The sequence below is a fragment of the Anas acuta genome, chromosome 27, assembly GCF_963932015.1.
Source record: "Anas acuta chromosome 27, bAnaAcu1.1, whole genome shotgun sequence".
Classification (NCBI taxonomy): domain Eukaryota; kingdom Metazoa; phylum Chordata; class Aves; order Anseriformes; family Anatidae; genus Anas; species Anas acuta.
Window position 1 is genome coordinate 2829979 of NC_089005.1, and position 27547 is coordinate 2857525.

Sequence of the window (27547 nt, forward strand, 5' to 3'; positions counted from 1 at the left end):
TGGAGCAAAATAGCCATCAAACGTGTGCATGCAGAAAATGACAGAGCTTAACATATCTTCATCTGTAACACCGATTTTGCCTGCAAAAAAACCCTGAAGCTACAGAAGAAAAGCCAGAGGAAGAGAGTCCCTCTACCCATCAGAGAAATGGTTAAGGTTGCTGCTTCTGAAGGGCAGCTATGTTTTCGGCAAGTTATCAAGCAGGGCTATCAGCCCGCTTGTGTTGCTTGGCTAAATAGAAAGAAACAGAGTGATATTTTTTGAAGGCACTGAAGTAAAGCTAGAAAATGAGAGAACCAGATGTCCTGAAGGAATGCTGGGAAATGCTTGAGATAAAGGGAAAAGAAAAAAACCCTTTAACAAAAATGTCCCAGAGGATTTTTTGAGGTTCTGTGTCAACAAGTGACACTGACACAACGCTGTATACTTTTTCTCCCCTCTTTAGCAGAGGAATTTTGACTGACCAGATATTTTGTCAACATCAAGCAGAATGATTTACACTGGCAGGGATTCAACCTTAAAAGTTATTATTTTTCTTCAAGGTACTGAGTGCCCATGTTCCTAATGAGAATATAGATTTGGGAAAACATCACTGTTCAAGTATTCACTCACACTCAAATTTAGTATCTAGCACAATCTAGTTTGGAGTCCCAGTGAAAAGTCTAGTAGCAATGAATTCAAGGATCATTTAAAGCTACCCAGAATAAAAGCTGAAGGTAGAACCACAAGATAAATCCCATGTGTGAAGGGGGCAAACCTTTTCAGTTTTACCAATTGTTTAAAACAACACTTTTTTTCCCCCCTCAAATTTATGTGAATGTGGGAATCCTAGTTTTATTCCTTTCTTTCACAGGAGATCAAAAATTGTAATTTCTTATTGAAAGTTTTCAAATCTGAAAAGAGCCAGAAACTCGGATGGGCATCTTAACAGTTCCAATTTTCTTTTCAGGACTTAGTTTCAACAAAACATTTATGTCCGTGTTTCTTGATATTGATGCTAACTAATATCAAGTGCTAATTGCTTTGCTGAACCAGGACCCATGTGCTGAAGTAGCTTTTTGTCAACGTTGCGTAAGAAAATTTAACCACGTGTCTTCAAAAATAATTAAATCCAATTTGTATTGGCATCAACACTGAGCTTCAAGTCTTATTTCTCTGTGCCATCAGCTAATTTCAGCTGTACACTGTGCACTGGCTTTCAACTGCTCTAAATGCCCCTGTCATTACCCTCCCCGTGTCACCTCTTTTCAAACAGTCCGTGATCTTCCTCTAAGGTCTGGCATTTTCAAAAAGAGCGTGTGTATCTGGCTAATGCAACCATACCTTGTGCAACTGTGCTTTCACAACGTCGCTCTTGGGTACGGAGCCATAAGAGCAAGGCAATTATTTCTTCCCTTTCTGATACAAGCCTCTTGCACAGAGCTCCAAAGATCAAGACAAGAACCCAGAGGGAAAATATGGTAGTGGAAAACTTTTCCCCTGGAGCAAAGAAACAGACCTAACTAGAGCAAGTGAACACCTACAATAATCAGACTGAAAAAAAAAAAAAAACAGCTTGGTGGTGCAGTCAGCAGCAACAATGGAAAGCAGGAGAAGCACACAGAACTGATGGCACAGCCTGTGGAGAAAGTTGTCTGGTTCTTTGAGGGAAGCATCAGGAGGGAAAGGGAAAAACTGTCAGAGGAGTAACTTCCTAGCAGTCTACAGAGCCCGACTGCTGAAAAGACTCGTGGTGCTTGATAATACCATTTTAGCTTGCTTGGGATTCATGTTTCCAATGAGAATAGTTACTGTATTTTTTATTTTTTTTTTTTAAGTGGAGAAAAATCCACAGAGCAGGAGTTTCTGCCTTCATGCCAGAAACGGAGCAGAGGGAAAAGGGCTCAACGTAGAGCTGGAGTTCTCCACTCATTCACCGCTTCGGGCCATACGGGTCTGAAGTTAGGATGCTTCAAGCCGCAACACTCCTATAACCCTGACTCCTCCAGCTCAGCCAGCAGCCTGTGTTCTCAGAAAGAAGTTGTTGGTACTTACCAGCATTTACTAAACCCCCATTAGCTGACATTGTGGTGTCAGAACATGTTCTTTTCAGGCCAGCCTGCGTGGTCTGACTCTGCTCAGTCTCAAGCAGCCACCAGCATGCTCAGAACATCTTCTGTCAGCACTGACGAGCACCAGCAGTGCTGTTCAAATTGCTGTCCCAATTAGCACTGCAGAACCCCCACTTGGCTCCTAGCTAAAACCGCCCTCCTCCCCGTCCCGTATCCCACCTGGCTTGCCACACTCCTTCTTTCAAAGGTCTTGCAGTGTTAATGGGCACCCCAAGGTAGGCTCAAGGGGATGTGATTTGTCCGAATTCCTGCAGGCCACAGGAAGGAGACTGTGGGAAACAAGACTCCATCCCTCCTAATTTCCATCCCTTCCGCTAAAGCATGCTTCATTAATATGAAGTGCTGGGTTTCTAACAGCTGTGTGCCTCTGAGGACCACAGCAGGCCAACTCCCCGTTTCACTGGCCATTATGGGCTTCCTCTAGCTCAGCCTTGTTGTTTCATCTTGCCTGGTGAGAATCCTGTAACAGAAATGGGTTAGGGCTATTCCTTTGGTAAAGGATCTTGAATAAACAGAGCAACAGGAACCTTACAGCACAAGCCACAAAGGATATTGGACTATTGATTTTCTAAATTCAGTTAAAACTCCCCATCCCATTCTATTCCTCTCCCCCATGGAGAAATATTCATTTTACAAAGAAAACTTACCTTGGAGTTCTGCTTACTGACTGGTAAGAAGCTATGTCCTAAATAACACTCACTCTGAACTACAAGATTTTCCCTGAGAACAACTGCTCACGGATGGGGGAATTCCTTTTCTAACCTAGTGGTAGCAGTGCCTAAGCTAAGAGGCACATTTGCACCATCACCAACAGCCTCATGCCTCTCCCCAGCTGCGGGTTGCCCCCATTTGGTTCTTCAGATGCAGGACGAGGAATTGGTGCAAGGAACTGCGCTGCCGTTTCCTACGGCCACCAGAAAACTTCCTGCTGGAACAGGGAAATGAAACAGGGGGGCTGGTGCCTCTCCCTCACACCTCTCCTTGAATGTATTATGGATAAACACCACAAGGCTCTGTTGGACAACGCTTGGTTCAAAAACAATAGACTGGTTAAATGCAGGATGAAGTTCAGCTTGAAGCACTTGGGGAATAGGAGTGTGTGTGAACTGGAAAATTACCAGCTGACTTCAGGCTCCCAATTTAAAAATAATGCTATACCTTTGCTCTTTGAAAAGGAAGCTAAGGGCTACAGACAAACTTAAAAAAAAAAAAAAAAAAAGATGGAAAAATGTAGAATTTTCCTTCCCAAATTGCAAATCCCAATTTTTCTAGAAAAGCAAGCTTTTTTTTTTCAGTCCTTTATATATATATATATATATTTCTTTTTTTTTTTTTTTTTTTTGGGGGGGGGGGGGTTATTTGTTTTTTTTGTTACATTTCATTTTTGCATTGTACATTAATTTGCTTTAAAATATTCTAAGTGGATTTTTTTTCCACTCAGTGGAAGTGGTTTTGTTAGATGTAGTGCTATCCAGGGATGGAACCCTTTAAAAATGGCTCATATTTGAAATTTGGAAAAAATTTGGAGGCACCCAAAATTATTAGTTGCTTTTGTTTTTTTCCCCCGTTTAATTATACACAACAACTTCCAAAATAATTAATACCTTGCTCCTGCTTCCATTGAAATTAAAGAAAGTCTTGGTGTGGATTTATTTAAGAATGGGATAAAACCCCAAATCTCCAACATACCGTATGTATAGCCTGCTTGTTGTTCTGTGCTGGAATAAATAAATAAAAAATCCCTTCAGCATGAGAAATGCCATCGTCTGGTGAAATCAGCTTTATGCCATCTCCTGTCAGGTGTGACAGTGCTTGGGAGTTCATGAGAGGGACAAGTGATTAAAAGCCTCCGTAGGGCGATCAGTTGCCACTTCATTTTATTTTATTTTGTTGAAACAGCCTTTGTAAGAAAGGTACAAAGCCAGGTAGGAAAGAGCAACCCCTTTTGCCTAATAGGTTCACAGTCACCGAGGCTCAAATAAGCTGACTGCTTAAAAACAACTCCGGAGTCACAGTAAAAGATAGAAAATTATTGCTTCCTGTCATGACCAAATATTAAACACAGCGCACACCTAATGGCTCTATCACTCCCCAGGGAAGAAGCTTTATGAACAATAAAATCCCAGCAGACTTGCACTGTTTGGACTTAGAAGCCTCATTATAGGCTCACTGATCCAATACAATTTACAAGCTCAATGGACTCCACTTGAAGGAAAAGCCACCAAACATGGAGTTATAAATGGAACGCCCATGGAGCTCGTTATTTGGGAAGGAAATTAGCGGAGAAGAGAAGATGGGAGGGAAGAAAAGAAAAGGGGGTGGGGGTGGATGACAGCAGCACATTAGGGCTCCAAATTAAGTAAGAGAAAGATGGATATACAAAATACACTTACGGAGAGGAAATGCATTTCCAGGGTGTGCTTACATGATCCAGGCTGGAATACAGAAAGCTTGGATTGCACCCCTCACGTGTCACACACCTCCTGCAGGATCTTAGGGCCATCACCTAAGTATTTAATAGCTTTAAAATTATGAGGCCAGCTCCAACTGAATCACATTCAGGATATATATTATAAACTTTTAATATAAATCTTGTCCTCGTTTTTACAAGGACTTTGGGTGACATTCTGAGTAGGAGAAAAATTGTTTCATATGCTGTCTGAAAGCAGGAAACAGATACTGCATCTTCACTGGGAGGTCTTCTTCAGATGTGAAGCACTCACTTCTAGGAGGCTGAAATCCTGGGATGTTTACAAGGTAAAAAAATACACGAGATCCCACCAGAAACAGATGGTGTCAGAAACACACAGGGAAGGGATGGGCAGAAACAAAAGGTTCAAAAGGGAAGCAAGAGGCAGTAACAAAAAAGGTTAGGGCAAATGAAGTGACAAGTCCATAAAACCAGGTCTAGACAGAGGCCGAGGAGTGGCAAGGTGATAAGGAAGACCATTTTAGGTCATAAATACAGGGGATGCTTTCATTAGAGTGCAGATACTCTGAAATATCGGCGTGGTCAATGATGAATGCAGAAGGATCCAAGCAAACACAGACCAATGTTCAAAAAAAATGGACTCGCAGAGACCCCGTGTCGCACGCTTCTGCTCCACACACCCAGGATTTCTCTTGTGCTGTCTGCACAATGAATTTATCACCGGCTCCTATTCCCAGAGGTGCTTTAGTTCATGGGAAACTTTTATTCCATTCCCCTCTGCTACTACCCAAGCCCTTGATTCTAACGGTTCCTCGCACTATCTCATCTGTCCTTTGGAGACCTCTCGTTATCTGCGGGCCGTGCAGCCATTTCAGCTCCTCACTTGCTGTTTATGAGAACTCAGCGCTTAGATGGAGCAAACTTCTCCTAACTGCAGTGACAAACCTTCTGTTTAAAAGTGGGCAAGGATCTTTCCACAAACTGTTTTAACTCTCCCCAATTTTTTGCATTGTTCAGGCAAGATTAATGCAGCCGGCACCACGATGTTCGTTATCTCAGCTAAAGCACAATTAGCGTAGCAAGGCTGGGATTCCTCCATGCTTGCTGTCCAGAGTACACTAAAACATCACAGAAGCTCATCTGATTTGTCCAGAGAGGCTAAAATCCTTACCTGGTCTTGTCTTCATTGGATTTATTTTCTTAAGGCTTCCAAACAGTAGCAATAATCAAAATTTATTTTTAATTATATTTATTCGTCTAGGTTCAGGCTCAACCTGTTCACCTTGAAGTTCTGAAAGCAGAACATGTCCCAGTCCAGTTATGGACTCGGTAGGACCAAAGCAATCCCACCCACTGCATGTCCCTTCACAACCCCGCTTTCACTCAAACACACCCAAAAAACAGCAAGCACCTGGCAGGGCTCAGGACAAAATGGCTGCAGTCACACAATGACAGCACACGGCTAGGGGCACACGCACAGAAAGCTAGTGGAAAAGAGGTTCCAGTCCTGTAAACCTCCTAATAAATCCGTGCTCGAAATCAGCCGTGATTTAAACTAATCTAATTTATTTTTGGCTTCGTTTCAGAAGGGGTAACCTTCAGCCCAGGTGGCAGTAACTGACAGTCTGAGGTAGAATAACTCCGTAAAGCACTCCAAAACAATCTCCAACCTAATAGCAACGGTTCCCACATCCCCAAAGCATTTCCACCCATCATTTTTCAGCACATGTATCCATATCAGTGAAAGCTGGAGAAGCACACACATCCTTGGTTTACTTGTAAACAGAGATTATGTGGACACAAAAATACACAGAGTCTGCGATGGAGGAAAGAGAGCAGAGCCCAGGACTTCCACGGCTCAAACTAGTTCCTTACCCAAAAGTCCATTCTTCATCTTTATATCATGCTCCAAGAGATATTTATGTTTCTTTTGATGCACTGGCCTTCTAGAAAATCTGTTGTCTGTCTACATTACAAATTATAATAATAATAATAATAAAGTGACACAAGCCAGCCGCTAGTTTGCTGGCCATTTACAAACCTAAATGCCTGTATGCAACAAATATTTCAAAATGCTTTTGACAGCAAACTAGTAAGGAAATTTTCTGGTTGCTTAAAAGAGGAAAAAAAAAAAAAACAGGAAAGAAAGAAACAAATTATGCAGTAAGAGAACCACTTGTCAAATGGCTAGTATAGTGCACTTTAAGTTACTGACTCCCCACAAACATCCAGTCTACTAAAAAATTCATAAAGAGACAGATGGCACAACAGCAGCTCTTTGCAGGAGAGCAGGGTTTAGCAGTGAACAAAGGACTTTGACTCCTTAGGACAAGAGAAGAGATCATTGTGGGGTTTGGAGGCTTGGAAGGGGGGATTGGCGCATGTGGGGAGCTGAGAAGGGCTGCGTCTATCTGGGGCTCCTGGTTTCACTCCACAGCAGCAGATTTGAGACATTTATTCTACCCCAGCAGGCATACAAGGAGGAAGAAGGGAGTGGAACAAGAACAATCCAACTCTGCCATGTATTTGAAATTCTCCTTGCCGTATAAACCTGGGAGAAAAGAAAAGATAAAAGAGTGGAAGAAAAAAAAAAAAAAGGAAGGAAGGAAGGAAGAAAAACAAAACAAACCAAAAAAAAAAGCCTTTCTGGAAAGCATTTCACACAGCTAGGGATTTGGCATTTGGTAACACTTTGCATGAAGGGGGAAACTGAGGCACAGAGTTATGTGACTTGCTTAAGGTGACAGGACTGCTCGGTGTCAGGGGGAATTTGATCTCTCCGTTCATGCAGTTCAGCCTCGAAGCACCAGAAAATATCCTTGCACTACCCTACAGACTTCAGGGTCAGCCTGAAGGGGAGAGGGAAAGGACAAAGTCCTTTTCAGAATACTGACACGAAGGGGAAAAAAAAAGAGAACCACCAGAAGTCTGTACTTATTTCAAGCCAGACCTTTCAAAAAGAGGGGAGTGGAAATGAAAGCTAACCTACCGGGGGAGCGACACAGCGCAAGAAGACATAGAGCCCGGTGCTATTAATGTGGACGTCTCACACAGAGCACTTTAACGCACAGCACGGACACCGCGGTGGCATGGTCAGGCTGTTTACATGCCTGGCAAGGGTTGTCTTCCCGAAAGAGAGTTTTAGTGCTTGTGAAACGTGCCAGACAGACAGCCTGGGAGAGCTCAGTGCTCTGTTTATTCGTGCAGCAGGTAGAGCACGAGTGTCAGCAGGGAGGGGAATCTCCACCCGTGCCGCCCCGTCTCTGCACTGACGGGCTTTGCTTCTTTATAGGGATGCTAACAAGCATGCCAGCTGTGCTTATGGTTTAGGGGATTCTTTAAAAATAATTTGCAAAGGCTAAATATTTACAGCGTGCGTCAGCGGACCAACCCTGTCGTTCACCATCTCCTGAAATCCCCATGCCAAGAGCCCCGCTGGGGCAGGCCCAGGCTGCTGAGCCAGCTGCAGGCCTGGCCCCATTCCCCCACCCCCTGGCTGCAGCAGGCTCAGCCCACGGCGCTGTGCTCCCATCCCATCCCAACACCAACCCTTCCATAAATAAATAAAAGCTGGGAACAAACCTCATCGGGTTCTTTACAGGGCAGTTCAGAGGAGTTTGGGTTAACAGCAGCAGGAATTGAAGCTATAAGACAATTTTAAAAGCATAACTGAGCTAAACAACCTCACTCCACCAGCTTGAAGGTGGTGGAAAACTCCAGAGCCTCCACACGGTTAAACCATGAAGACAGCAGCTACACGTGGCACACAGCTCACACTCACATTTTATGGTGTTATTCCAAGTGATTTCACCTATAGACCCAGAAGAGGCCGTCCCATCCCAGTTACATTCCATCGTTTTAAGCGAATTAAGATTTTTTTTTAATTAAGTAGGAAGTTCTCTTGACAATTTATCTCTTATTAAGAATAAGAAAAAGTAATAGTAAGCAAATAAACTGTTCAACCAAAAAAAGCCATCCAGTTCTCTTCAGTATCCTGGAGGCTTCAATTCAATTGCAGCTTCAGAAAACTAGAAAAAGCACCGAGTTAAAAGAGCACAAAAGAGCATGCTCTATAGAACTTAAATCATAAAGAAACAACACCTTAAAAAAAAAATCATTCACACTTGATGGGTGGGCAATTTATATCCGAAAGCAATTTCCGTGAGCAACAAGGAATGTTGAGAAGAATCACTTCAGCCACAAGAAAAAAAAAAGTTTTTACACATTTTTCAAAATTGTTAACACATTTTCTCAAAACTGTCAAAACTATGACTACCACGGGTACTAATTTCAAAAACTAAGCAGGAGGACAGTAGGAATAGAAGCTAAGATCCCTGGGAATCCACCAGGGTCAGGATCCCCCATGGGAACGCACTAGAACCACTTCAGATCTGGTGAATTTTGATCTTCTAAGTAAATCAAAGCTTGCCCTCACTTCTTGAGAAGTTACCATGGTTTGTGATTACTAAAAAACTCGAAGCCTGGATTTTGCAAACAGCTCTGGACAAGACATTGGTCATGAATCTCCTGGGTACCTTCAGGTGTCCTTCCAGTCCTGCACTCCACGGGGGTCGTGCCTGCTGCTGCAGATGTTAACAGGCAGCACCACCGGAGGATTTGAGCTCTGCCAGCACAGAGGTAGTGCCCTGAAGGCAGGTTCCAATCCCAGTTTCCCTGTAATGCTGGATCAGAAGGCTGCAGGATCACGAATACTCTATGTACCCTACAAATACTTGCCGCGGGGAGAGGGTGCATGGTGAATTTCAGTGAAGAAGCTGCATTTCACACAGAGGAGCACTAGTTTCCAAGAGTGAAGAAAAAAATAACTATGAGCTTCTTAGTATCTAAATCTAGTCCCCAGAGCAAAGGTCAAAGCAGAAATGTTTTATTCAGTATAAAAACTCTTGGAATTCATTCAAGGAGTAGAGAAAAGAAAAAAAAAAAAAAAAAAAAACATGGCTGACATTTTTTTCAACCAAACTATTTCTTCCTTTTTAAAGAGGGACGCAAGTTTCCGTGCTTTGGCAAACAAAAATGAATAAACGGGTAAGCCAGCACAACAGTCTGAGCATTAGTCTGTGACAGCCTACAAAGTGAGGAAAAGGGAAGAGAAACAAAGGGGAAAATGAGGTACTGCTGATAGAGCTATGTTATGGTATAGTCCCTGAACTTTGCTAAAGTTCATGGGTATTTACTGCAGTACAACAGAAATCGTTTTACCAGCTTAGCGAGGGCTACAGACCCCACAATCACACTACAGACAGGCACAGCAGATGCAGGCACTTATTGCAGCTAGTTTAGGCAAAAAACGAAATCACAAAGTTGCAGTAACAGGTATCAGTGAGTACCTCTACCCAGTAAGAGCAGCTCTGCTTGTTCCTTCACCACCCTTATAGGTAGCCACGTAGTTAATTTCACTTGTGCCTGCTCACAGCAGGGGCACACCTCAGATTACCACACAGAACTTGCTTTACCTTGGACTCAAAACTCCTCTCCACCTTGTAGCTCCTTTGCTGTTGAGGGAACCTGCTTGCCACATGACTTTCACAGTCGAGCAGCTCAGAGGTTGGCACTGATCAATAATCCGGTGTCCTCCTGAATTTGTTGTATTTGAGTAGGCCACTGCCTCCGCAGGAGTTGCAAATCAAACTCAGAACTTACCTAAGCTGTACGTAGCTCATCCTAAAACTGGGCTCCACCTCTGCTCCCACACCTTAGGAGTCACCTAACGCAGTTCTGAAGATTTGGGTCTTTTCTGTGTTGTACAATCAAGCCACGTTTTAACCACGAAGGTCCCTCGCACCGCCAGAATTACAATGCAGATGGCACCTCCTGCATGCCAGTCACAATTTCCTCACACACATTTGCAGCAGGAGCAATGCATATTAATTAACCTAGGCTCAAAGGGAGAACCTAGCACCTGCAGACAGCCAAGTTCATATCTGGCCTCCATTTTCCTTCTACTCTTGTCCCATTTCACTTCGCACACGCTGTTTAGCCATGGCTCTGCATAACACAAATGCACTTTCCCAATCCCTTTTCCTTTTGTTTTACTTCCCTCTCTCCTGCTACAGCATGATAATCTAACAGCTGTATTGCTATATGGAAAATTTTATATTTAATTATTTTAAAAAATAAAAAACCTTTGTTCCAATTACTCTAGTTTAAAGAAAATTTGTAGTTCATTTTAAACTAAGAAAAAATGCCAGTACGAAGCCAGCACTGAACTGAAAACAAAGCATTTAGGTTTAGAAGTTGCAAAACATGCATAAATCTTACCACATTTGTTGGTCTGCACAATAGCAGAGGGTTGCAAGCTGCGTTTTAGAAGTGGCATTCCACCTGCTTTTGAGTTCTTAAGCATAAATGTTTTCTTCCTAAGAAGCTATATATAGTCCCCCTAAACAAATAAAAACACTGCTACTCGGATTCCCAAGCATGTACAGAGCTCTCATGACACCTCAACAGAGTTTTCTGCTCATGTGAAAGACAGAGAAGTCAGTTGTGTTGACTACACCTCGGGAGAGGGGACTGTTTAGACAAGCACCCAAGCAGTTGTACTTACTGCTGTGGAAATGTCTGAGGATGACAGAGTAGACAATAAATTCCTCTGCACAGCCGCGTGCAGCACGACTTTATTACGTTTGCAGTTCATATTGTTGATCAAGACATAGTGCACAAGATTAACTCCCCAAAATATGCATAACCAGGTAAAATGTTGGAATAGCAGGACATAGAGAAAAGGAAGTCATTTGCTTGAGGCATCACTACGGACCAGAGGCAGAACAAAGCAGATTTAGCTTCAAGTTCTCTCTTCACTAGACCATGCCACCACCAGCCAGCAGAGCAGATTTGCAGTAATTTCTGTCCTTGGTGGCCTAAATCCACTTTGGTGACACTGCCTCTTAAACAAGTTAAAACAGCTTTATCAGGCAGCACTCCTCAGTTCCCTCACCTACCTTATTACCCCTGTTGGGGTCTAGAGTTCACCTGCAATTTCAAAAGACACAAACAAAGAGAGGCAGAAGAACTGACAGCAGAAAAACCCAACAAGCTGACCCCAGAAGTCACTTCCATGAGAGTGGCAGGATGCCTACAGCTGTTAGCAAGGGAGTTACAAATCTGAGTTTTAGGCTTAGAGCAAATTCGGAAAGATTAGGACTCACTGAGCACCAAGGTGATGTGTCATGCATATTGTACACTCAGTTGTTTAAAAAACAACAACAAAGCACAAAAAAACAATTGCAACAAAAAGCCACCCACCCTGCTCTTTCTTTCCTTGTTTCATTTCCACTGTGCTTACATCAACAGATCTCAAATCCCCACAGAAAGCATCAGATTTTTTTGCATGGGAATGGACAGCTTGCTCGAGATGATGAATTCAGGTAGTGAGAGGACCCCTTCGCGAGGAACAGTCTTAACTCACAGACCAGCCCATTGCCTCATGCCATGCTGCTTCTCCAGCAGCAAGACAAGCTTCATTGAATTCAGACTTTAAATTGGAAGGTTCCCAAATGCAGATTCATACCAAACGTTAACACAGCCAAAACTGAATTAGAAATTTCATAGAAAAGGTCAAGATGGCATTATCTAGGACCTCTGCTTCTAGTCAGGAAACCACCCACCACCACGCAGTCATGCAAACAGCCCAGTTTGCTGGAATTGCCAACTTTGTCCCCAACCACAACTGTAAGTACAAAAATAAAAGGGAAAACAGGGGGGTAAGGGAGTGGGAGGAAGAACTTCATCACAGCACGAACAATTTTGATTAACTCCCTGATGAAAAAATGAAGGATATAATTGTAGCTCTTTATTCAAACCAGCTTGACCATTCCGAATGCCAAGACAAATTCACAAGAAATATTATGACAAATAACACTTATTAGAATGTAGATAGAAGATGCCAAACACATACAGACATAAAACCGAATCTGCAATCAATTCACCTCAGCATCAGCTTTCCACTGGCCCCTTATACCAGCTGCTTCAGGTAAAATAATATATATTTGCTCTTTAAAACAATTAATACATAGAAAAATTTGTCTGGGGAAAAAAAGGCTTCTTCCTGACTTTTCCTTGTTTACTATTCCGTTCCTGGAGATGTTGGTTATGGACTTTTTGAAAGAGCTCTGTCTATTCTTATTTTTCCTTTCTGAATCTTGCTAAGTTCCAGATCTCAAACAACAATTGGAGTCAGTGAATTCCACAGGGTAGCTTCCTAAGCCTCCACAAATACTGACAATTTTGAACAAACCAATTCATGTAACAAAATGCTGTTCTCCTTCTTTTATGGTTTTTACCTAGAAACTGGCAAGCAGAACCTAGGGCTGGATCTGGAACTAAGTAGTATATGAAACTGTTGTCTTGCATAAAATTGCTCACAATCCCCAGACCATCAGCTTTAATCCTCACTAATACATTGCACGTCTGCCTTTACCCCTTCCTTCCTCTCTGCACTTCTTGGGGAATATTGCTATTTTGTTAAAAAATGCTATTGAAGCTGCCAGGTTGCTCAAAGCTTTATCCTCCCCACGATCTCTTTGGACCACATGCCTGGTGAGCAGAAAACATTCCAGAAACATACATTTGGTCACAATGAAAATAACACACACAGAACATAATTGAAAAAAAAACTAAAACAAACACTTCTGTCAAGGCAAGCCCAGATGGGGTAAAGGTAACTGGCTTTTAGGCTGGCATTTTGCTAAGAAAGCACAGACACCTCCGAACAGCAGATGCCGACAGCACCACCAAGACCTTCAGCTGCCTCCCATGACACACAACAGTTTGGTGGTTGCTTTGTGGAAAAAAAGGAAGATTCATCTCCTACCTGTCAATGATCACGGGGTCAGACGGAGTCTCGTTTCTGTTGCCACAACTTTTCTTCTCACAGCACCGACTAGAGAGAGGAAGAAAAGCAAGATGGAAGAATTACTGTGACAGCTGATAGCAAAACAACCAGCTGAAAGTCTTCTCTGTGAAGCTTTAGGGCTCAATACATGCCCAGAAGAGTGACTGAGAGAATTCTGGCTAGGATTTCTGGAAAGGAGAAGGACTAAGAGAAGTGGGTGCCCAAATCCTGGTTGATTTCAGCCAGAGCTTGGCAGTTGGCTCCCCTTAGTCTGTTTTGAAGTTCACAGCCAAAGTGAACAGCAGTATAGTCACACTTAGACTAAGGCACTACATATAAAAGACTTATAAATGATTAACAGATGTCAAAACAACATTACAGACATGAGTATCATGTGCTATGTATGGTTATAGTCCACCAAAAGGTGTTAAAACTGACTATAAGCAACCTACTGATTTATTATACTTTAATAACTGATTTGTCATTTATTGAATTCTTAGTAACCCCCTAAAAAAATAAAAAATAAAAAAAACTTCAGCAGTACAGTAGCACCAATGTGAAAAAAAAAAAAAAAAAAGAAACTGAACATAAAGTTAGAGCATATTTTATTAAGAAGCTGAAGAGATTTTTCAGGTTGGCATTTTGTCTGCAAATCCCTTTGCAATTGTTTCAGTGACGATAAGCCCTTGAGATTAATCTTGTATTTATGCACATTTTATACTGTGTGGCTACCTGCATGCCTGCATAAAATTATAACTCTCTCCGATAAGCTTTCAACATAAAATAAATACATTTATCTGGCTTGGCAAGAAAATGCAAGATAATGCCGCCGCCCTTTGGAGATTGCAGTAAGGTACAAACTGCAGGTTGATATCCATATTGTGGCCGTGTCTGTGTCTTCATGCTTATACAAAGATAGCCGTGTGTACGTATGGATATGTGTGCACAAATATGCTGATATGCAAAGATCCAATGTATATATATTTTTCATATATATGTATATACACACAGAGAGAAGAATATAACCTGCACAAACTATTTGGGCTTCTTCATTCACAGTGAATTCAACTGTACTTATGGAAAGAACAGAATCACTGCATTTACCTTACCTATTTAAAAATATATTAATTAAAAAATAAAATGAAAGCCAACTCATTATTTGATTTCCACTGATGTACTCATTGACATGAGTGGTGCTCCCTGTACTTACTACAAGTATCACAAGTTCAATAGATATTAAAAATAGTCCGTGCTCTGAATTACTTCCTTTTAAAAATTCGGCTGAGAGCAGCACAGAAGTCTGTTAGAAGTTTTCAGCTGTCTTGCTGATCAAATAGTTTGTTCTGACTAAACTAACACAGGGAGGGGAAGGATGCAGGCAGCCAGAAGTTAAGAGCATCGCTGTGAAACTTTATGTAGACTGTACCAGAACTCCTATATGCCTCAAAAGGCACCAGACCAAATTCTAGGCTGCATAAATGCCTTTCCAAATTACATTGTTCATATTCTGCTGAGGTTATTTGAATTTACACCTATGGAATCAAGAAAATATTTTATTTTATTTTTTTGTCCAGTGACATAATAGATGCTGAATACTTTTACAAAATTCCGAGTCTGAATCCCACTCTTTGCCACATTAGAGCAATTTCAAGCAGAGGAGTTAAGAAAAGATGCCTGAATTCACTGAAAGCAGTATAAAATATGAAAGAGCAGCTATTTTTTTCTTCCTGAATATTCAACAATAAATACTTAAAATAGGCATTTAGGAAAAAAAAAAAAAAAAGAGAGAGAGAGAGAAAAAAAAAAACTCTTTGGGTAAGAAAAGATTTCAAATCCATGCATTTTCTCCATGAGTTACAGTGTGCCAGGAACTTCCCATTTAAAAGCTGAAATTGCCCAGCGAGATGAGATACAACTACCAGATCTATTTGAATAGCAGCTCTAACTGTTTCAACATTTCTACATTCCTTTTGCCTCAAACCTGCACTTATTCATCGATGCTAGTCCTTTTAAAATAAAAGGATACACTAAATATTTAAAAATCCCTGGGGCAGACCCTCTAGCTGCTGTAAATTGTCATAGCTCCATCGACTTCAGTGAAGCTATGGTAATTCACACTAGCTAAGAATATCCCGAATCCTCCTACTCCCAACTTTGTTTTAAGTGCACCTTTTATGCGTTTCACTGCCTAATGATTGTTTATACAGAAGTGCATATTTTTTGTAATAAAAGCCAAGATATATCCTAAGGAAGAAAAACAGAAAACAAAACAGAAAGCCATTGCTAGGAAGAATATAAATTCGGCATATACTTTTGACATGTCCAATATTACAATGCCTTGGAAATAACTCTGGGAACAAATGCCTTGTGGTTTCGGTGCCGCTGTAATAAAACAACAAAAGCAACTCCGTTTTTAAAAGTTTCTTTTTTTTTTTTTTTTTTTTTTTGCCTTTTTCTTTCCTCTCTTTGTGGTAATACTAAATGAGATATCCCTTAGTCATGTAACTTATGCATGTGGTCATAAAAAAAATATATTTCTGCTAGCACTACACCAAAGTCCGAGCAGAATAAAGTAGCAGCACCTCCAGCACATCTCCTCAGCTCACACAGGCTTCCTCGAGGTGGCCATGTCTTGGCACAGTAAGTGCTTAGAATGAGTTATGTGAAATGGGAGTGCAATGAGGCTGGGCTCTGAAAATAAATGTGCCACTTTATTTTATAGTTTGCACAATTAGCACAGTTAAGAAGTTTACGTTTAGTAAAGTTTGCTGCTAAATCTAATTTTTCCAAGCATTTTGCAAACACCTACATTCTTACCACTCAGCACACTTGGGGAACGGACTTTTGTTAGAGACCTAGATTGTTACCCTTGGCCAGTACGTCCTTTTCAAGCCCCAAAATACATGAAATCTCTTGATTAGGCAAAACAGTCACTTGTTTCCAGTAAATTACAAGTTCACAGGAAAATCAGCGCTTTCTAAAGACTGAGGCAGTTTCAAGCCCAGAGTTTTAGCAAAAGTACCTCTCAAATCTTTAAATCCCTATTTCCAAGTGTTTCATCCCAGTATCCAAGTCCACATTTCGGCTGGGTTTGCTTTACAAGTGCTGTCTAACAGAACTGACTTGTTCCAATATAAATCAAAGGCAAAAATCCCAAACCCTGATGGGGTCCAGGACCAAGCCTACAACATTATCTCAGAGCAAATTACTGGCACACCTTCACTCATGCTTAAGCTTCTGTTTCTATGCTGTATTAGCAGCACACCTTCAGAGGTGCTCCTTTGCTTAAAACAGGAATATCAAGGCCAAGGACTTATTGTCTACACATACACTTACTAGACTGACTTGGACCACTTTCCTCTCTAACTAGATCTATATGGGAAAAATGATGGTTTAGATTATGAACAGTCTTGAAAGCAAAACTAAAACCAAGCACCAAACCCAAAAAGCTACCACAGGCACCAGACCTACAAACTGAACACCCCAGAAGGCTCGTGGCAAAGCGAACTTGCCCCCTTTCCCCCCTCACACTTGCCTAAAATGGTTTTAAAATTCAGCCCTCAACTTCCCTCCCTTCACCCCCCCCCCCCCAAAAAAAAAAAAAATCTGTCTCTAATTTCAAACTCAAATAAGCTCACAGCATGGTGGCCTTTGTTTTGTTTTCTTCTCCCCAACTCCTCCCTGCAATTGCATAACAAAAGTGTCTAAATTCACACCATCTGGCCGATAAAGACACAGGCCCCAGTGGCCGCCTGGCCCAGCTGATTAGAGCTCCTGTCTAGTCTGAGCCTTGTGGCGAAAGTCACAGCTGTGGGGCTTGCTTGCACTCAATACAACTCTGTTATTAGCCAGCTGTAGGCCCTGAGACTACTTCTGTTCAAATTATAATACCTTTTAACCCTCTGAGCATTGAGGGCATGGAGGGTTGCTGGCAGCAGCATAACAACTAGTTTCCTCTTAGTTGATAATTGGAAGAAAAAGAAGAAGGGGAGGAAAAAAAAAAAGTTATTCCAGGAGAGGAGACTGTTTACCTTGATTTCCAACCACTGCAGGGAAGGCTGCGTGTTTGAGAGAGATCCACCTAATAGGAACTGTTCCCATTAGGCTGTAATAACCCAAATGAAAAATTTCAGATCTGCAAATAAATAAATAAAACCTCTCATGGAAAGCACTAATTACGGAGAGCCGAGAGTTTAACTTTCAATTGGTATGACAGATTGTTGTAGCCGTATCAATATTTAGACAACTTTCCTGCTAAGCATGCATCTGTCACTGTCTGAGTGGAAGATGCGGAGTTTTGGATGCGCTTGTCTCTCTATACAGCAAGAATATCTGCGTGTGACTATATACAGAAAAAAAATACAAAAAAAAAAAAAAGAAAAAAAAAAAAAGAAAGAGCCTACCTTCAACTAGCAAAGATTGGAAGAAGGGGAGCAGAAAGACAGCCAGACCCTGCTTTTTAAAAACAGGAGGCATCAATTTGGACAGCAGAGTGGGTACAGTGCATTAAATTTTTATATACTGTTACTAATGCAAACTAAACTAGGGGCTTTAAAAATTGATGCTGCCACTTAAGCAGCACACAATGAGGAACATTTGATTATTGTACTTAAAAGAAATAAAATAAAATGTCAGGTTTAACTAGAATTGGATCCGTTCCCTGGGCATTATTCAAAGTGATAGGTATAATGCCTCTTCAGGATACACAGCATCCTGTTCAGAGGTACTTTAGGAAAACAAGACATTTAAAATCAAATGTCTTGATTAGGCTGCAGAGCGCTTTTGATTTGGTTCACTAATCTGTGTTTTACATGGAAAGGACACCCCTGAGCTGTAATTCTTCCTTGGCTAATCTATCAAGCAGGAAAGTTCAGCACAATCTGAATAATGGTTTACATTTGTAGAACGCCGCCTTAAATCAAGCACGGAATATGCTTATAGGCACCAGTGGAGGCCAGGTATGTAAGAGATGAACAGCGTGTTTGATACTTTGAAGGCAGAGGCAAGAAGCAGGGAAGAAAAACAAGCCAATTTTATTTTAAAGCGCTACATTTGCTGCGCTATTATAACTTCTAGAATAGAACCTCTCTATAGAAAAGCGGAGACAGACAAAGTCCCCTGACTTATTTTATTCTCACAAACAAGAACCCAATCGCGTAGCAATTCAAAGATTTTTCTACTTCACGTTCAGCTAATTATAGAAGAGGCTTTCACTACCAGGAAAAGCACATATATTTAAATCTGTACGTAACTTCCAGGTGTGCCAAAAAGTGACACGCAACCCTTTGATCTTTGCTACTGCATCTATAGGTCCTCATAAAGCGCACGTCGCGTGCAGCCCATCCACAACACGAGCTGTGTTTGCGCATACATATGTGATAATTGCTCAGAAGTAACAATGCTCCGCGTCTTAATTAAGGAGAGCAAAGCACAACAGATAAACACTATGCGTTTACTTGATTCTTAGTACATTTAACAATTACATCAATTACTCTGTTCCTTTTAAGTGCTGAAACTGAGACTTCCCCTTGACAAGCCTGCCCAAATAAGCTGCTTTAACTACTATAGTAACTTGGAAGATGACTTAGAAGGAGAAAAAAAAAAATAGTAGCAAATAGCAGCATTAAAAGAAGCAACATTCAGTCCAACTACTTAACCACCCCCCCCACTAATACAATAAATCACAAAATGTGTTTAATAAAGGTCAAGATTGGTTTTGCCTTTCATCTTATGAAAGAACATTCTACGCACAATTTAGCACATTTTAATATAAGAACATTGACTGTTTGCATTGTTATATGTATTGAAAAAAAATTTAATTACACGAGAACAGGAAAAGTAATAAGTTACCATGGAAGCACGATGTACATACATAAGGTACATGTAACTTCAGATTTATACAAATGTTATTAAAAACATCCTCAACTCATTTTACCCTCTAATTTATAACTTTACATATTAAAAATAGTGTCTTTTTTAATTAAAAGATTGAAGTCCTATAAATATTGCTTACAAAGTATAGAAAGGAAGGATTTGGGCTTTGGTTTGAGAGTTTTCTTCCTTACTTGTGTTTTTTGGAAGGGGAGGAACTAAGCAAAATTAATTATGTTAATTTAATTAAGAAAAGTAGAATATTTCACCGGAGAAGATTTTAAGGAGAATACCTTCTAGTTTTCAGGTAAAATGTCTAAATCAAACTGTTCATGAAAGGTGCACAGGAATCTTGTAAGAAATAAATGCATGCAAACTATCAATTTAGACAGCACATCCAAAGGCCTAGCTTACAGAAGAAAAAGAATGCAGCTCAGGCTGCGGGCCTGAGCCTGCTAAATCTGTTGCACAAAAAAACAAACAAACAAAAAAAGGAATCTGTATCGAATCCAAATCAAATCTTATCCGCATATAGAAAAAAAAAGTCTGTTGTCACACAGTGTCTCTGACTCAAAAATCAAACTCGTCCTGCCTACAACTTCATCAGAAAAGCCCTTCCAACATCCACGCAAGCCAGCCTAACAAATCGTATGTCATTAATAAAGTCACCTTACCTGCACATGACTTCATGAGTGAGCAAAACTCTGCACATTTCAGGATTCTTGTTCTGTCCTTCATAAGTTATGGGCTAAAAATGAAGAAAAGGGGTACATCAATAGCATCAGGGTTTTACTTGCTGGTGATAATATCCAAATTTCAGGTGAAGGCTTTTTACCTTTGTCATAATCTGCAAATAAAAGCCTTCCTCAAAGCCTTTTGGAACAGGAAAGCAGCTTATACAGTAGTGTTGATAAAATGTAGACAAAACCCTACAATCCAAGGGGCTCAAATTCAGAGAATAATTTAATTATTCTCAAAAATAAGGCAAAAATAAGGACTGTAATACATGTGGAAAAGAGACAAAAATGAACCAGAGATGAAAAATTGTGAGGGGCAAAGAGAAGAAAAGAGTGAGGATGAGGTGGAGCAGGGTAGCCCGGCATATATTAGCTGTGCTCACCTGCTTAGTGACTGAATCAATGAGTCTAACATACAGATCCTGTTCAGTCCTGACACCTAGAGCGAGAGAGAAACGCAGTCATTAATACTGTTACATGCACCTTTCCTTACAGAACATACACATTTAGTTTCATCTAGTGCCTTATTAAAAATCCTCAGCAACACCAGCTACTTTTGTTTCCTCTAGTGTGCTTCCCAAACCCATCACCACGAAGTAATCTTCAGAGCCCATCCCTGTGATAAGGAGGCACCTAAACTGCAGTGCGTTTTAGAAATCATCGTGACAGCGCCTACAAACCTTGCCTCAGTTCAGTGCCCACAGAAGATGACTGGAAAGGGGACTCACCGTTGCTATAAAGGAGTTGGAGTTTGTAATGTGTGCCGTTGTTTGTCTTTTCATTGCCTTGCTCCTGGAAAGAGAATTTAAAAATAAAATAAAAAAAAAAAAATCTTCCAGAACTTATTTGGCACATTTAAAATGCAAAAACTGATAATCATGATGGAAGTGACAATGAAGTTCATTAAAATTCTGCGAGGTGAATTCACTGATTGGGATATATTAACCTTCCGAATGACCCAGGACAAACTACAAAATACTGCTGACATCTTTTCCTGTAGGAGTTCAAGAACTTCTTTTCCTCTCTTATTTGCTATTATGCTCTCAAGTTTTTCAAGGCAACAAGATGAACGTGCACATTGCAAGTCAGCTAATATAAAACAGATTGAGAGTAGAAATGCCTAGTGCTTCTTGTCTTTAATGTGTTCATTACTTTGCAACAGTGTTATCTGGAGTCACTATTGATTATTATATCCATTACAGAGTGTTTTCTTGCAGGATTTTTTTAAATGTAATTTTCTAAAAGTGTTATTTATGAGCATCTTTTACTATTAAAAAGTCTTTTTCTATGGCTAAGAAAATAACTGTAAAAACAATAGTATGAAACAACGCGAGGTGCTTAACACATGGATTTAAAATACAAAAAGAAATGGTTTTCAGGTCCTGCCACTGACTTTGGAGCCTAGAGAAATACACAGCCCGCCAGATACTGTGACACTTTACAGGTCAGATTCCACTCCTCTTAGGGAACTAATAAAACTTGGCAGATCTGATTGATTTTTAAAATAAAAAATAAAATCAATCATTCTTTGTCCCCCGTGATTTTTTTTATTCTATTTTTAGTGGATTTCTGAAATTCCCTTTGTATTCCTGACACAACCTTACAAGTCTTTTCAGCTAGAGCAGCACACAGAGGGCAGCAGCTTTTCCCAAGCACCTGAACCCTGGACCAAGAACTGGTTTTATTTTGCTACGGACCAGTACAACAGGTATTAAAGGTGAGCAGCTCCGTGAGGGAGAAGAGATGAAATCTGGAGGGGAAAAGAGGGAGAAGAAAGACAACAAGCCTTACTTTGTCGTTTTCTACAAAGTCCACAAAAGCTGTCCTCTCTATTTCCACAGGCTGCCCTTGTCTGTCGTAGAGAGCCAGAACAAAGTGGAAGAAATTGGATTTCCTCAAGTTGGAGGGTGGCTGCTTTTCAAAGTGAGCTCTGGACAAAGCTACTCCGCTGTGGAGGAAACACACGGGATAGGGTATTGGGGGGAGAGACAAAGACATTACAAACCCGTGCAGCAGCACTACGAGCAAAACGACGAGCGGGCACGGCAGAAGGGATTCGGGGAGAAGCCCGGGGATGTCGGCAGGGTGCAGGTGCCACTCCAGGTCCCCCCCTGTCTCCTGCCACCGCCGGCGGTGCCCAAATTTGCAGCCGCTCGTTCCTGCGCGGCCCCGGGCGGGGTGGCTGCACTCCGAGGGCAAAAAAACAAAAAACAAAAAACACCGGGCTCGGAGCGTTAAACCCCAAAAGTTGGTGCTGAAGGAGGGGAGCTGCTTCCCTTCCTCCTCGGCCGGCACCAATGCGGGCACGGAGCGCTCCCGGTGCCTGCCAGGCTTTGCTCCGAGCAGGCAACCGACCTGAGCGCCTCTCCTACGGGCTGTCAGCGGCACCGACACCGTTTGCGGTACAAAGCAGCCGCTTTCGGGCACGGCACCCACTTTCCCCCAGCAGCAAAGTTGGTTTTAGCGGCTTTTAGCGGCTGGCTATTTGCCCCGGCGCCTGGGCGTGCGGTTTGTGATTTACCCGGCGAGAAGCTGAGCTCGGGAGCCCCCGGCTCCGCTCAACCACGGTTCCCAAGCATCTCCCGGCTGTGGGAAGGGGGGGGGTGTTTGTGTGCCCGCCGTGTCCCGACCCGCAGCCCTGTTTGGTAGGGGAACGAGCCGAGCCTCCCTCTCCTAACGCTGATTTTTTATCTCCTGCAGAGAAAATAGGTGCCCGAGGGCACCTCCATAGCACGGAGCACACAAATTGAGTCTACCTGCAGGACAAGCTGGGAGGCTGAGCTGCTTTGGTGTCCCCACGACAGCTCTGCTGCACGGGCACAAGTATTCAAGGCTTTCGGAGCTTTCCCTGTGCTTTCCCCTCGCCAGAGAGGCACGGGGGGAACTCCCCGCATCTGCCACAACCGCACCTGGGGGCTGCCTCTCGCCCTGCAGCGAAGAGCTCGGATTTGGGGTTTCTTACTGATCCCTGAAATAAAAGCGGCGCTGCCCCAGCCAGCCCAGAGCGGCTGCACCTCCGCGGTTCCCCCGCAGCCCTTTCCTTTTACTTTCGGTTTTCGGGAATAAACGTCCCCGGTCCCCCCCCCCACCCCCCCGGATTTATTAAACCATCTATCGGCATTCCTAAAACTCTGATAACTCCTCCCATGGTGCTTGGGAAACCTTGGATCAGGCCGCGGGTGGGGGCTCCGAGGTACCTACCATTCCTCCAACGTCCCACCCGCCGGTGCCCTCACCTTGTCCCTATATTCACTAAAAAGCAGCTGGCTGCCCGGGCTCGTTCAGCTTTCCCCTTCCCGGCGCTACACTGGTGTTTTTTTGGGAGAAAAAATGTATCCAGAGAGCGAGGGGACAAGTAGATATATGGTACTTAAAGGAGTTTTTATCACCTCAGCCAAAAAGGGAAGAGACTGGGACAGCGGTCCTGTGCAGATTTAGCTGAGGATAGGAGAAGGGCAAAAAGTGTGGGGGGGAAGACACCAAAACACCAACCTATCCAAACAAGAAAAAAAAAAAAAAAAGGCCCCAAACCCTACAGCGACCAGCCCCAAACCCTGGCGGCTCCCCCCGCGGTGCCAGGTCCGCTCCTGCCCCGGCAGCTGTAGGGCCGCGGGGTGGGATCTGGCCGCTGCCCCCGGTAGCCCCGGAGCCGCCTGAATTGAGGAACCCAAGATGCGCCGGGGGGGAGGGCGAGGGAGAAAAGCGGCCCCAAAGTTGGTTTTAACTCGGTTCCCTCCTGCCCGGCTGTCTGCCCCCGAAAGTGGGAAGAGGTCTCCTACAGCGCTGGGTGCAAGCGGTTTCCACCAAGAGCCCTCTGCGCTAAAAAATTAATAAAATATATATAAAAAAGGAAAGTGCTCAGAGCTCTGTCATCCGAGCCCGCGCTGGATTTTAGGGCTCCTGATGCTCTCCGGCTTTGGAGCGCCTGTCCCCAGCTATAGCCGTATTGTCTTGAGCCTTCAGTGAGTAGAAAAGACCGGGAAGGAGGAAGGGGGGTGTCAGAAAGAGAGAAAATAAATTTAATGTCAAATGAAAATAACAAGAGGGAGTAAGGAAAAGGATTGCTTAAAAATAAAAATAAAAAAGAAGCACGGAAGAAGAGAGGGAATGCGGTGACGGTTACCTTTGTGCTGCTACGTTTGCATCCACAACCCCAACGTTTCTGACCCAGGACCTGACGGAATCCATTTCAGAACCTAGAGATTTATCTTTCAGAATTGGTCCTCTTCCTAAAGTATCTTGAATCCCAAACATTTAAAAAGTCTATTCCAACTGGCAACAGTTTCCTTGGGGGGGGGGATGCGGGAGGAGAAGAAAACCACGCAGCCTCTGCAAGTGACACACACAAATCCCAGGGAAGTGGAGAACTTCAGCGTTAAAACCAACTTCTTCTGCTTTTTGGCGCTACGTGTGTTTTAATGCCTTCAATGAGGGGGGAAAAAAGTTTGTCCTCTCGCCGAGCAAAAGTTACGCTGATTCACTCTTGCCTGGGATCATCATCATTCAAACGCGGGCGAGGAAACTGCAGCCAGCAACCGCTCGCGGGTAACGAGGATCACCTGTTTCTCGAAAGACAGGGGGAGAAGGATTGATTGCTGCCCAATCCGGGGGGGGGGGAACATACACAAAAAAAAAAAAAGAAGAGGGGGGCAGAAGGGCTGGGGATGACTCGGGGAAGGCAGGGGAGCGGGGAGGGAGCCGGAGCCTCGCGGCGGGCAGCCCGCGCCGGGGAGGAGCCGCAGCCTCCCGGCCCCGACACCATCAATGGGGCACGGCGGGCAGGGGGCGGGGCCTGGTGCCCATAAAAGGGCATCTCATTTGCATGGCCCGCCCCGATTGGAGGGCTCAGGGCGCGGCTCCCCCGCTCTGCTCCGGCCCCGGTGCCCGGCCGAGAGCGGGACCGGGAGCGCGATCGGGAGTGGGGCCGGGACCGGGAGCGGAACCGGAGCGGGACCGAATCCGGGAGCGGCTCCCGGGCCCCTCAGCTCGGCCTCCGGCTTGCAGCCTCGCAGCCCCACGCGGTCCAGCCGCGGTAACGGGGCTTCTCCGCAAAGCCCTTAATAAATCCATCCAATAAATTAATTAAGAAAGCAGCCGCGCGGGTGCCGGCTTTGAAACGGATCGAAGCGACCAACGGGGCTGCCCCGGGAGGCTCTGCCCGCGGGGTGCCACCCTGGGCGACATGTCGCGACACGGGCAGGGCAGCCCCCGTTCCTCCAGCCTTAAAACTTCCCGTAAGGTCCTGCCGAGGGAAAGAGGGCCCGGGAAAGGAAAGCGGAGCTCCCCCAGCCCAGCCGGCGGTGAGGCAGGACGCTACCTGTGGTTTGAGTTGGGTTTTTTTCCTAAAACCACTTTGTCTCGCTGCTGTTTCCCCCCCGGCCCTTTTGTAGCGGGATCCGCGTATAGATCTGCCTCTGAAATCCATCTAACAGCAACGCGAAAACAGATTTCAAGACAATGAATGCAAATCTGTGCTCAGCGACCATCTGCCAGATGAGGGAATCAGATGTTCGGTAGTTAAAGGGACAGCGCCAGGATTTCCTCCGCTCATTATCCGCAGCTCCTCTTTAACCCGCTTTATTTTTTAACGGGATGAGATTAATTCGGAAATCGATCTCGTATTTCTAACTCCTTGCACCCGCGCACGCTTAGATTTCAGAAGGCACCGTTCTGCTAAATGCCGGGTGGTTCCCAGTAAGTTTGATACAGTTCTCCTGAAACAAAAATTACGAATTCAAACCTTCCCCGAAGACTTTCATAAAACGTATGCTTAATTCAGGCGCGATCGAGGGCAAAGCCGGCACTCCGGATCGCTCTGCCCACAGAAGCGCCAGACTTTTGGGTGATCCAGACCTCACCCGATGCCTGCTCAAGGGCATTTCCCACCGCAGCCCCCTCCCCAAATTCACCAAGGCGCACCCGGTGAATTTGTCGCGTTAGCCAGGGGCAAGGTGGGCGTTATAAAGCAAAGCACCGGGAGCTCAGCGCTGCTCCGAGCCGAGGCCAACGCCGGGATGTTCACAGCCCTGCGATGCGATTATTGCTCCGGTCAGAAAACAGGGTGACACATCCCAAAAAAAAAAAAAAAAAAAAAAAAAAAAAAAAAAAGTAATAGAATAAGAACGCGCAGTGTAAACGGACGCGTTACAGCGAATTTGGTTTTACTTTCGCAATAGGCACGGGTACCTTTCCCCCGGTAAGAGTCCCTCTGTGTACTAGGATTATTTGGGGCAGTGACACCCTGCGGAATTCCCCAAGCGGGGCTGCTGGGCTCCCATGGGGAAAGTGCTCCCCCCGACCTCCAGCCGCTCGGCTGCGGAGCCGGACCCAGCCCAGGAGCCCCCCCAGCCCCAGCCCCGGGGCCGGGCCAGCTTTAGGAACAATGGGGACTCGTGTGCCGCGGGGAGCCGGGCTTTTAGGGCTTCACGGCGGGTCAGAGGGCAGCGGCGCAGGTCAGAGGAGCTGCTCTCTCCTCACCCCAAACAGCTGCCACCAGAATTTGGCACTTCGGGGACAAATGAAGCGAGCCGAGGGCAGCGCCGGGCCGGGGGGAGGCATCGCTCCGCCGGGAAGTCGCTCCCCTTTGGGGTGCATCTGCAAGAGGCAGCACTTCTTAAACACTGCTGGAACGCCAAGCACCGCGTCCAGAGCCCCCGTTTCAAGCATTTGGGTTACGGAGAGTTGCGAAAAGCCCCTCTCGGCCCGGCTCTCCTGATGGCAATCCCCCGAGCAGCGGTGTCGCTGCCTTGGGGGCCGCGCTGTGGGTTACCGGAGCCGCTTCCAGCGGGCGGTGCCAGGTGAATGCCGCCAGGGACCGGCGGCGGGACGAGCCTGGCAAAACCAAACCAAAACCCAAAGCAAACACGCACACACGAAACCCTGCGAGCCCTGCCGAGGACAGCTCGGGCAGGAGAAGGCAGCTCCGAGCAGCCGATCCTCTTCTCGTGCAGCTCCGAGAAGCGCCCGGCACGGCCAGGAGCGTGCCCCGGGCTCCTGGGCCCCGCAGCAGGAGGAAACATAGGCTGGGGAGATTATCAGGTACTTTCAAAGCATTACCCTAAAATCACGCTGGTTTCCTCTCGCGTTTAAGGCGAAAAAGGGAAGGAAAAAGGCTAACCTGCGCCTGGAGAAGACCCTGGAAAGGCAGCGTTTCGTTCGCGTTCCTACTCACTCGGGAGAATCCTGCATCCTTCAGGTGTCTCAAGGGAACGAACTGCAGGTGAAAGTTATCCTTTTGCCTCTGCCACTGATAACTCTTTCCGTCTTTATCCAGTAATCTCACTGAAAGTTTCCCTCCACAGCTGCACCAGAAAATAAACGTTCCTGTTACAAACAGCTTAAAATTAAGTCCTGCACAAGGCAGGCTGTTTGCATGCAAGCACACACCACATGTTTGGAAATACAACGGTATTTGTCAAACAAAGAGCTCCCCGAAAAGAACTTTCAGGAGCCCAAGAGCAGAGCAAACAAACCATTCGCTTGCAGAGGATGCCCTGTGCCAGAGACGTGGCTCCCAGAAACGAGAGCAGGTTGTGATCTGAGCTCC

At 44.2% G+C, this 27547-nt stretch overlaps 1 protein-coding gene across 4 annotated transcripts in view; it reads right to left on the reverse strand.

The window, feature by feature from the left end:
* The window catches only part of EBF2 (EBF transcription factor 2), a 136500-nt gene extending 109250 nt beyond the window's left edge, over positions 1-27250 (reverse strand). For 3 of the 4 annotated variants that reach the window (XM_068662210.1, XM_068662209.1, XM_068662207.1), the window contains exons 1-6: positions 24125-24679; positions 21793-21949; positions 20730-20793; positions 20385-20440; positions 19939-20012; positions 13373-13441 (exon numbers count right to left, since the gene is read on the reverse strand). In XM_068662210.1, the coding sequence (XP_068518311.1) occupies positions 13373-13441; positions 19939-20012; positions 20385-20440; positions 20730-20793; positions 21793-21949; positions 24125-24255 (551 nt within the window). In that variant the 5' untranslated portion in view covers positions 24256-24679. Of the gene's footprint in view, positions 1-13372; positions 13442-19938; positions 20013-20384; positions 20441-20729; positions 20794-21792; positions 21950-24124; positions 24680-27118 lie in introns of those variants that run through there. The other variant, XM_068662208.1, reaches the window with a different exon arrangement.
* Positions 27251-27547: the final 297 nt, after the last annotated feature.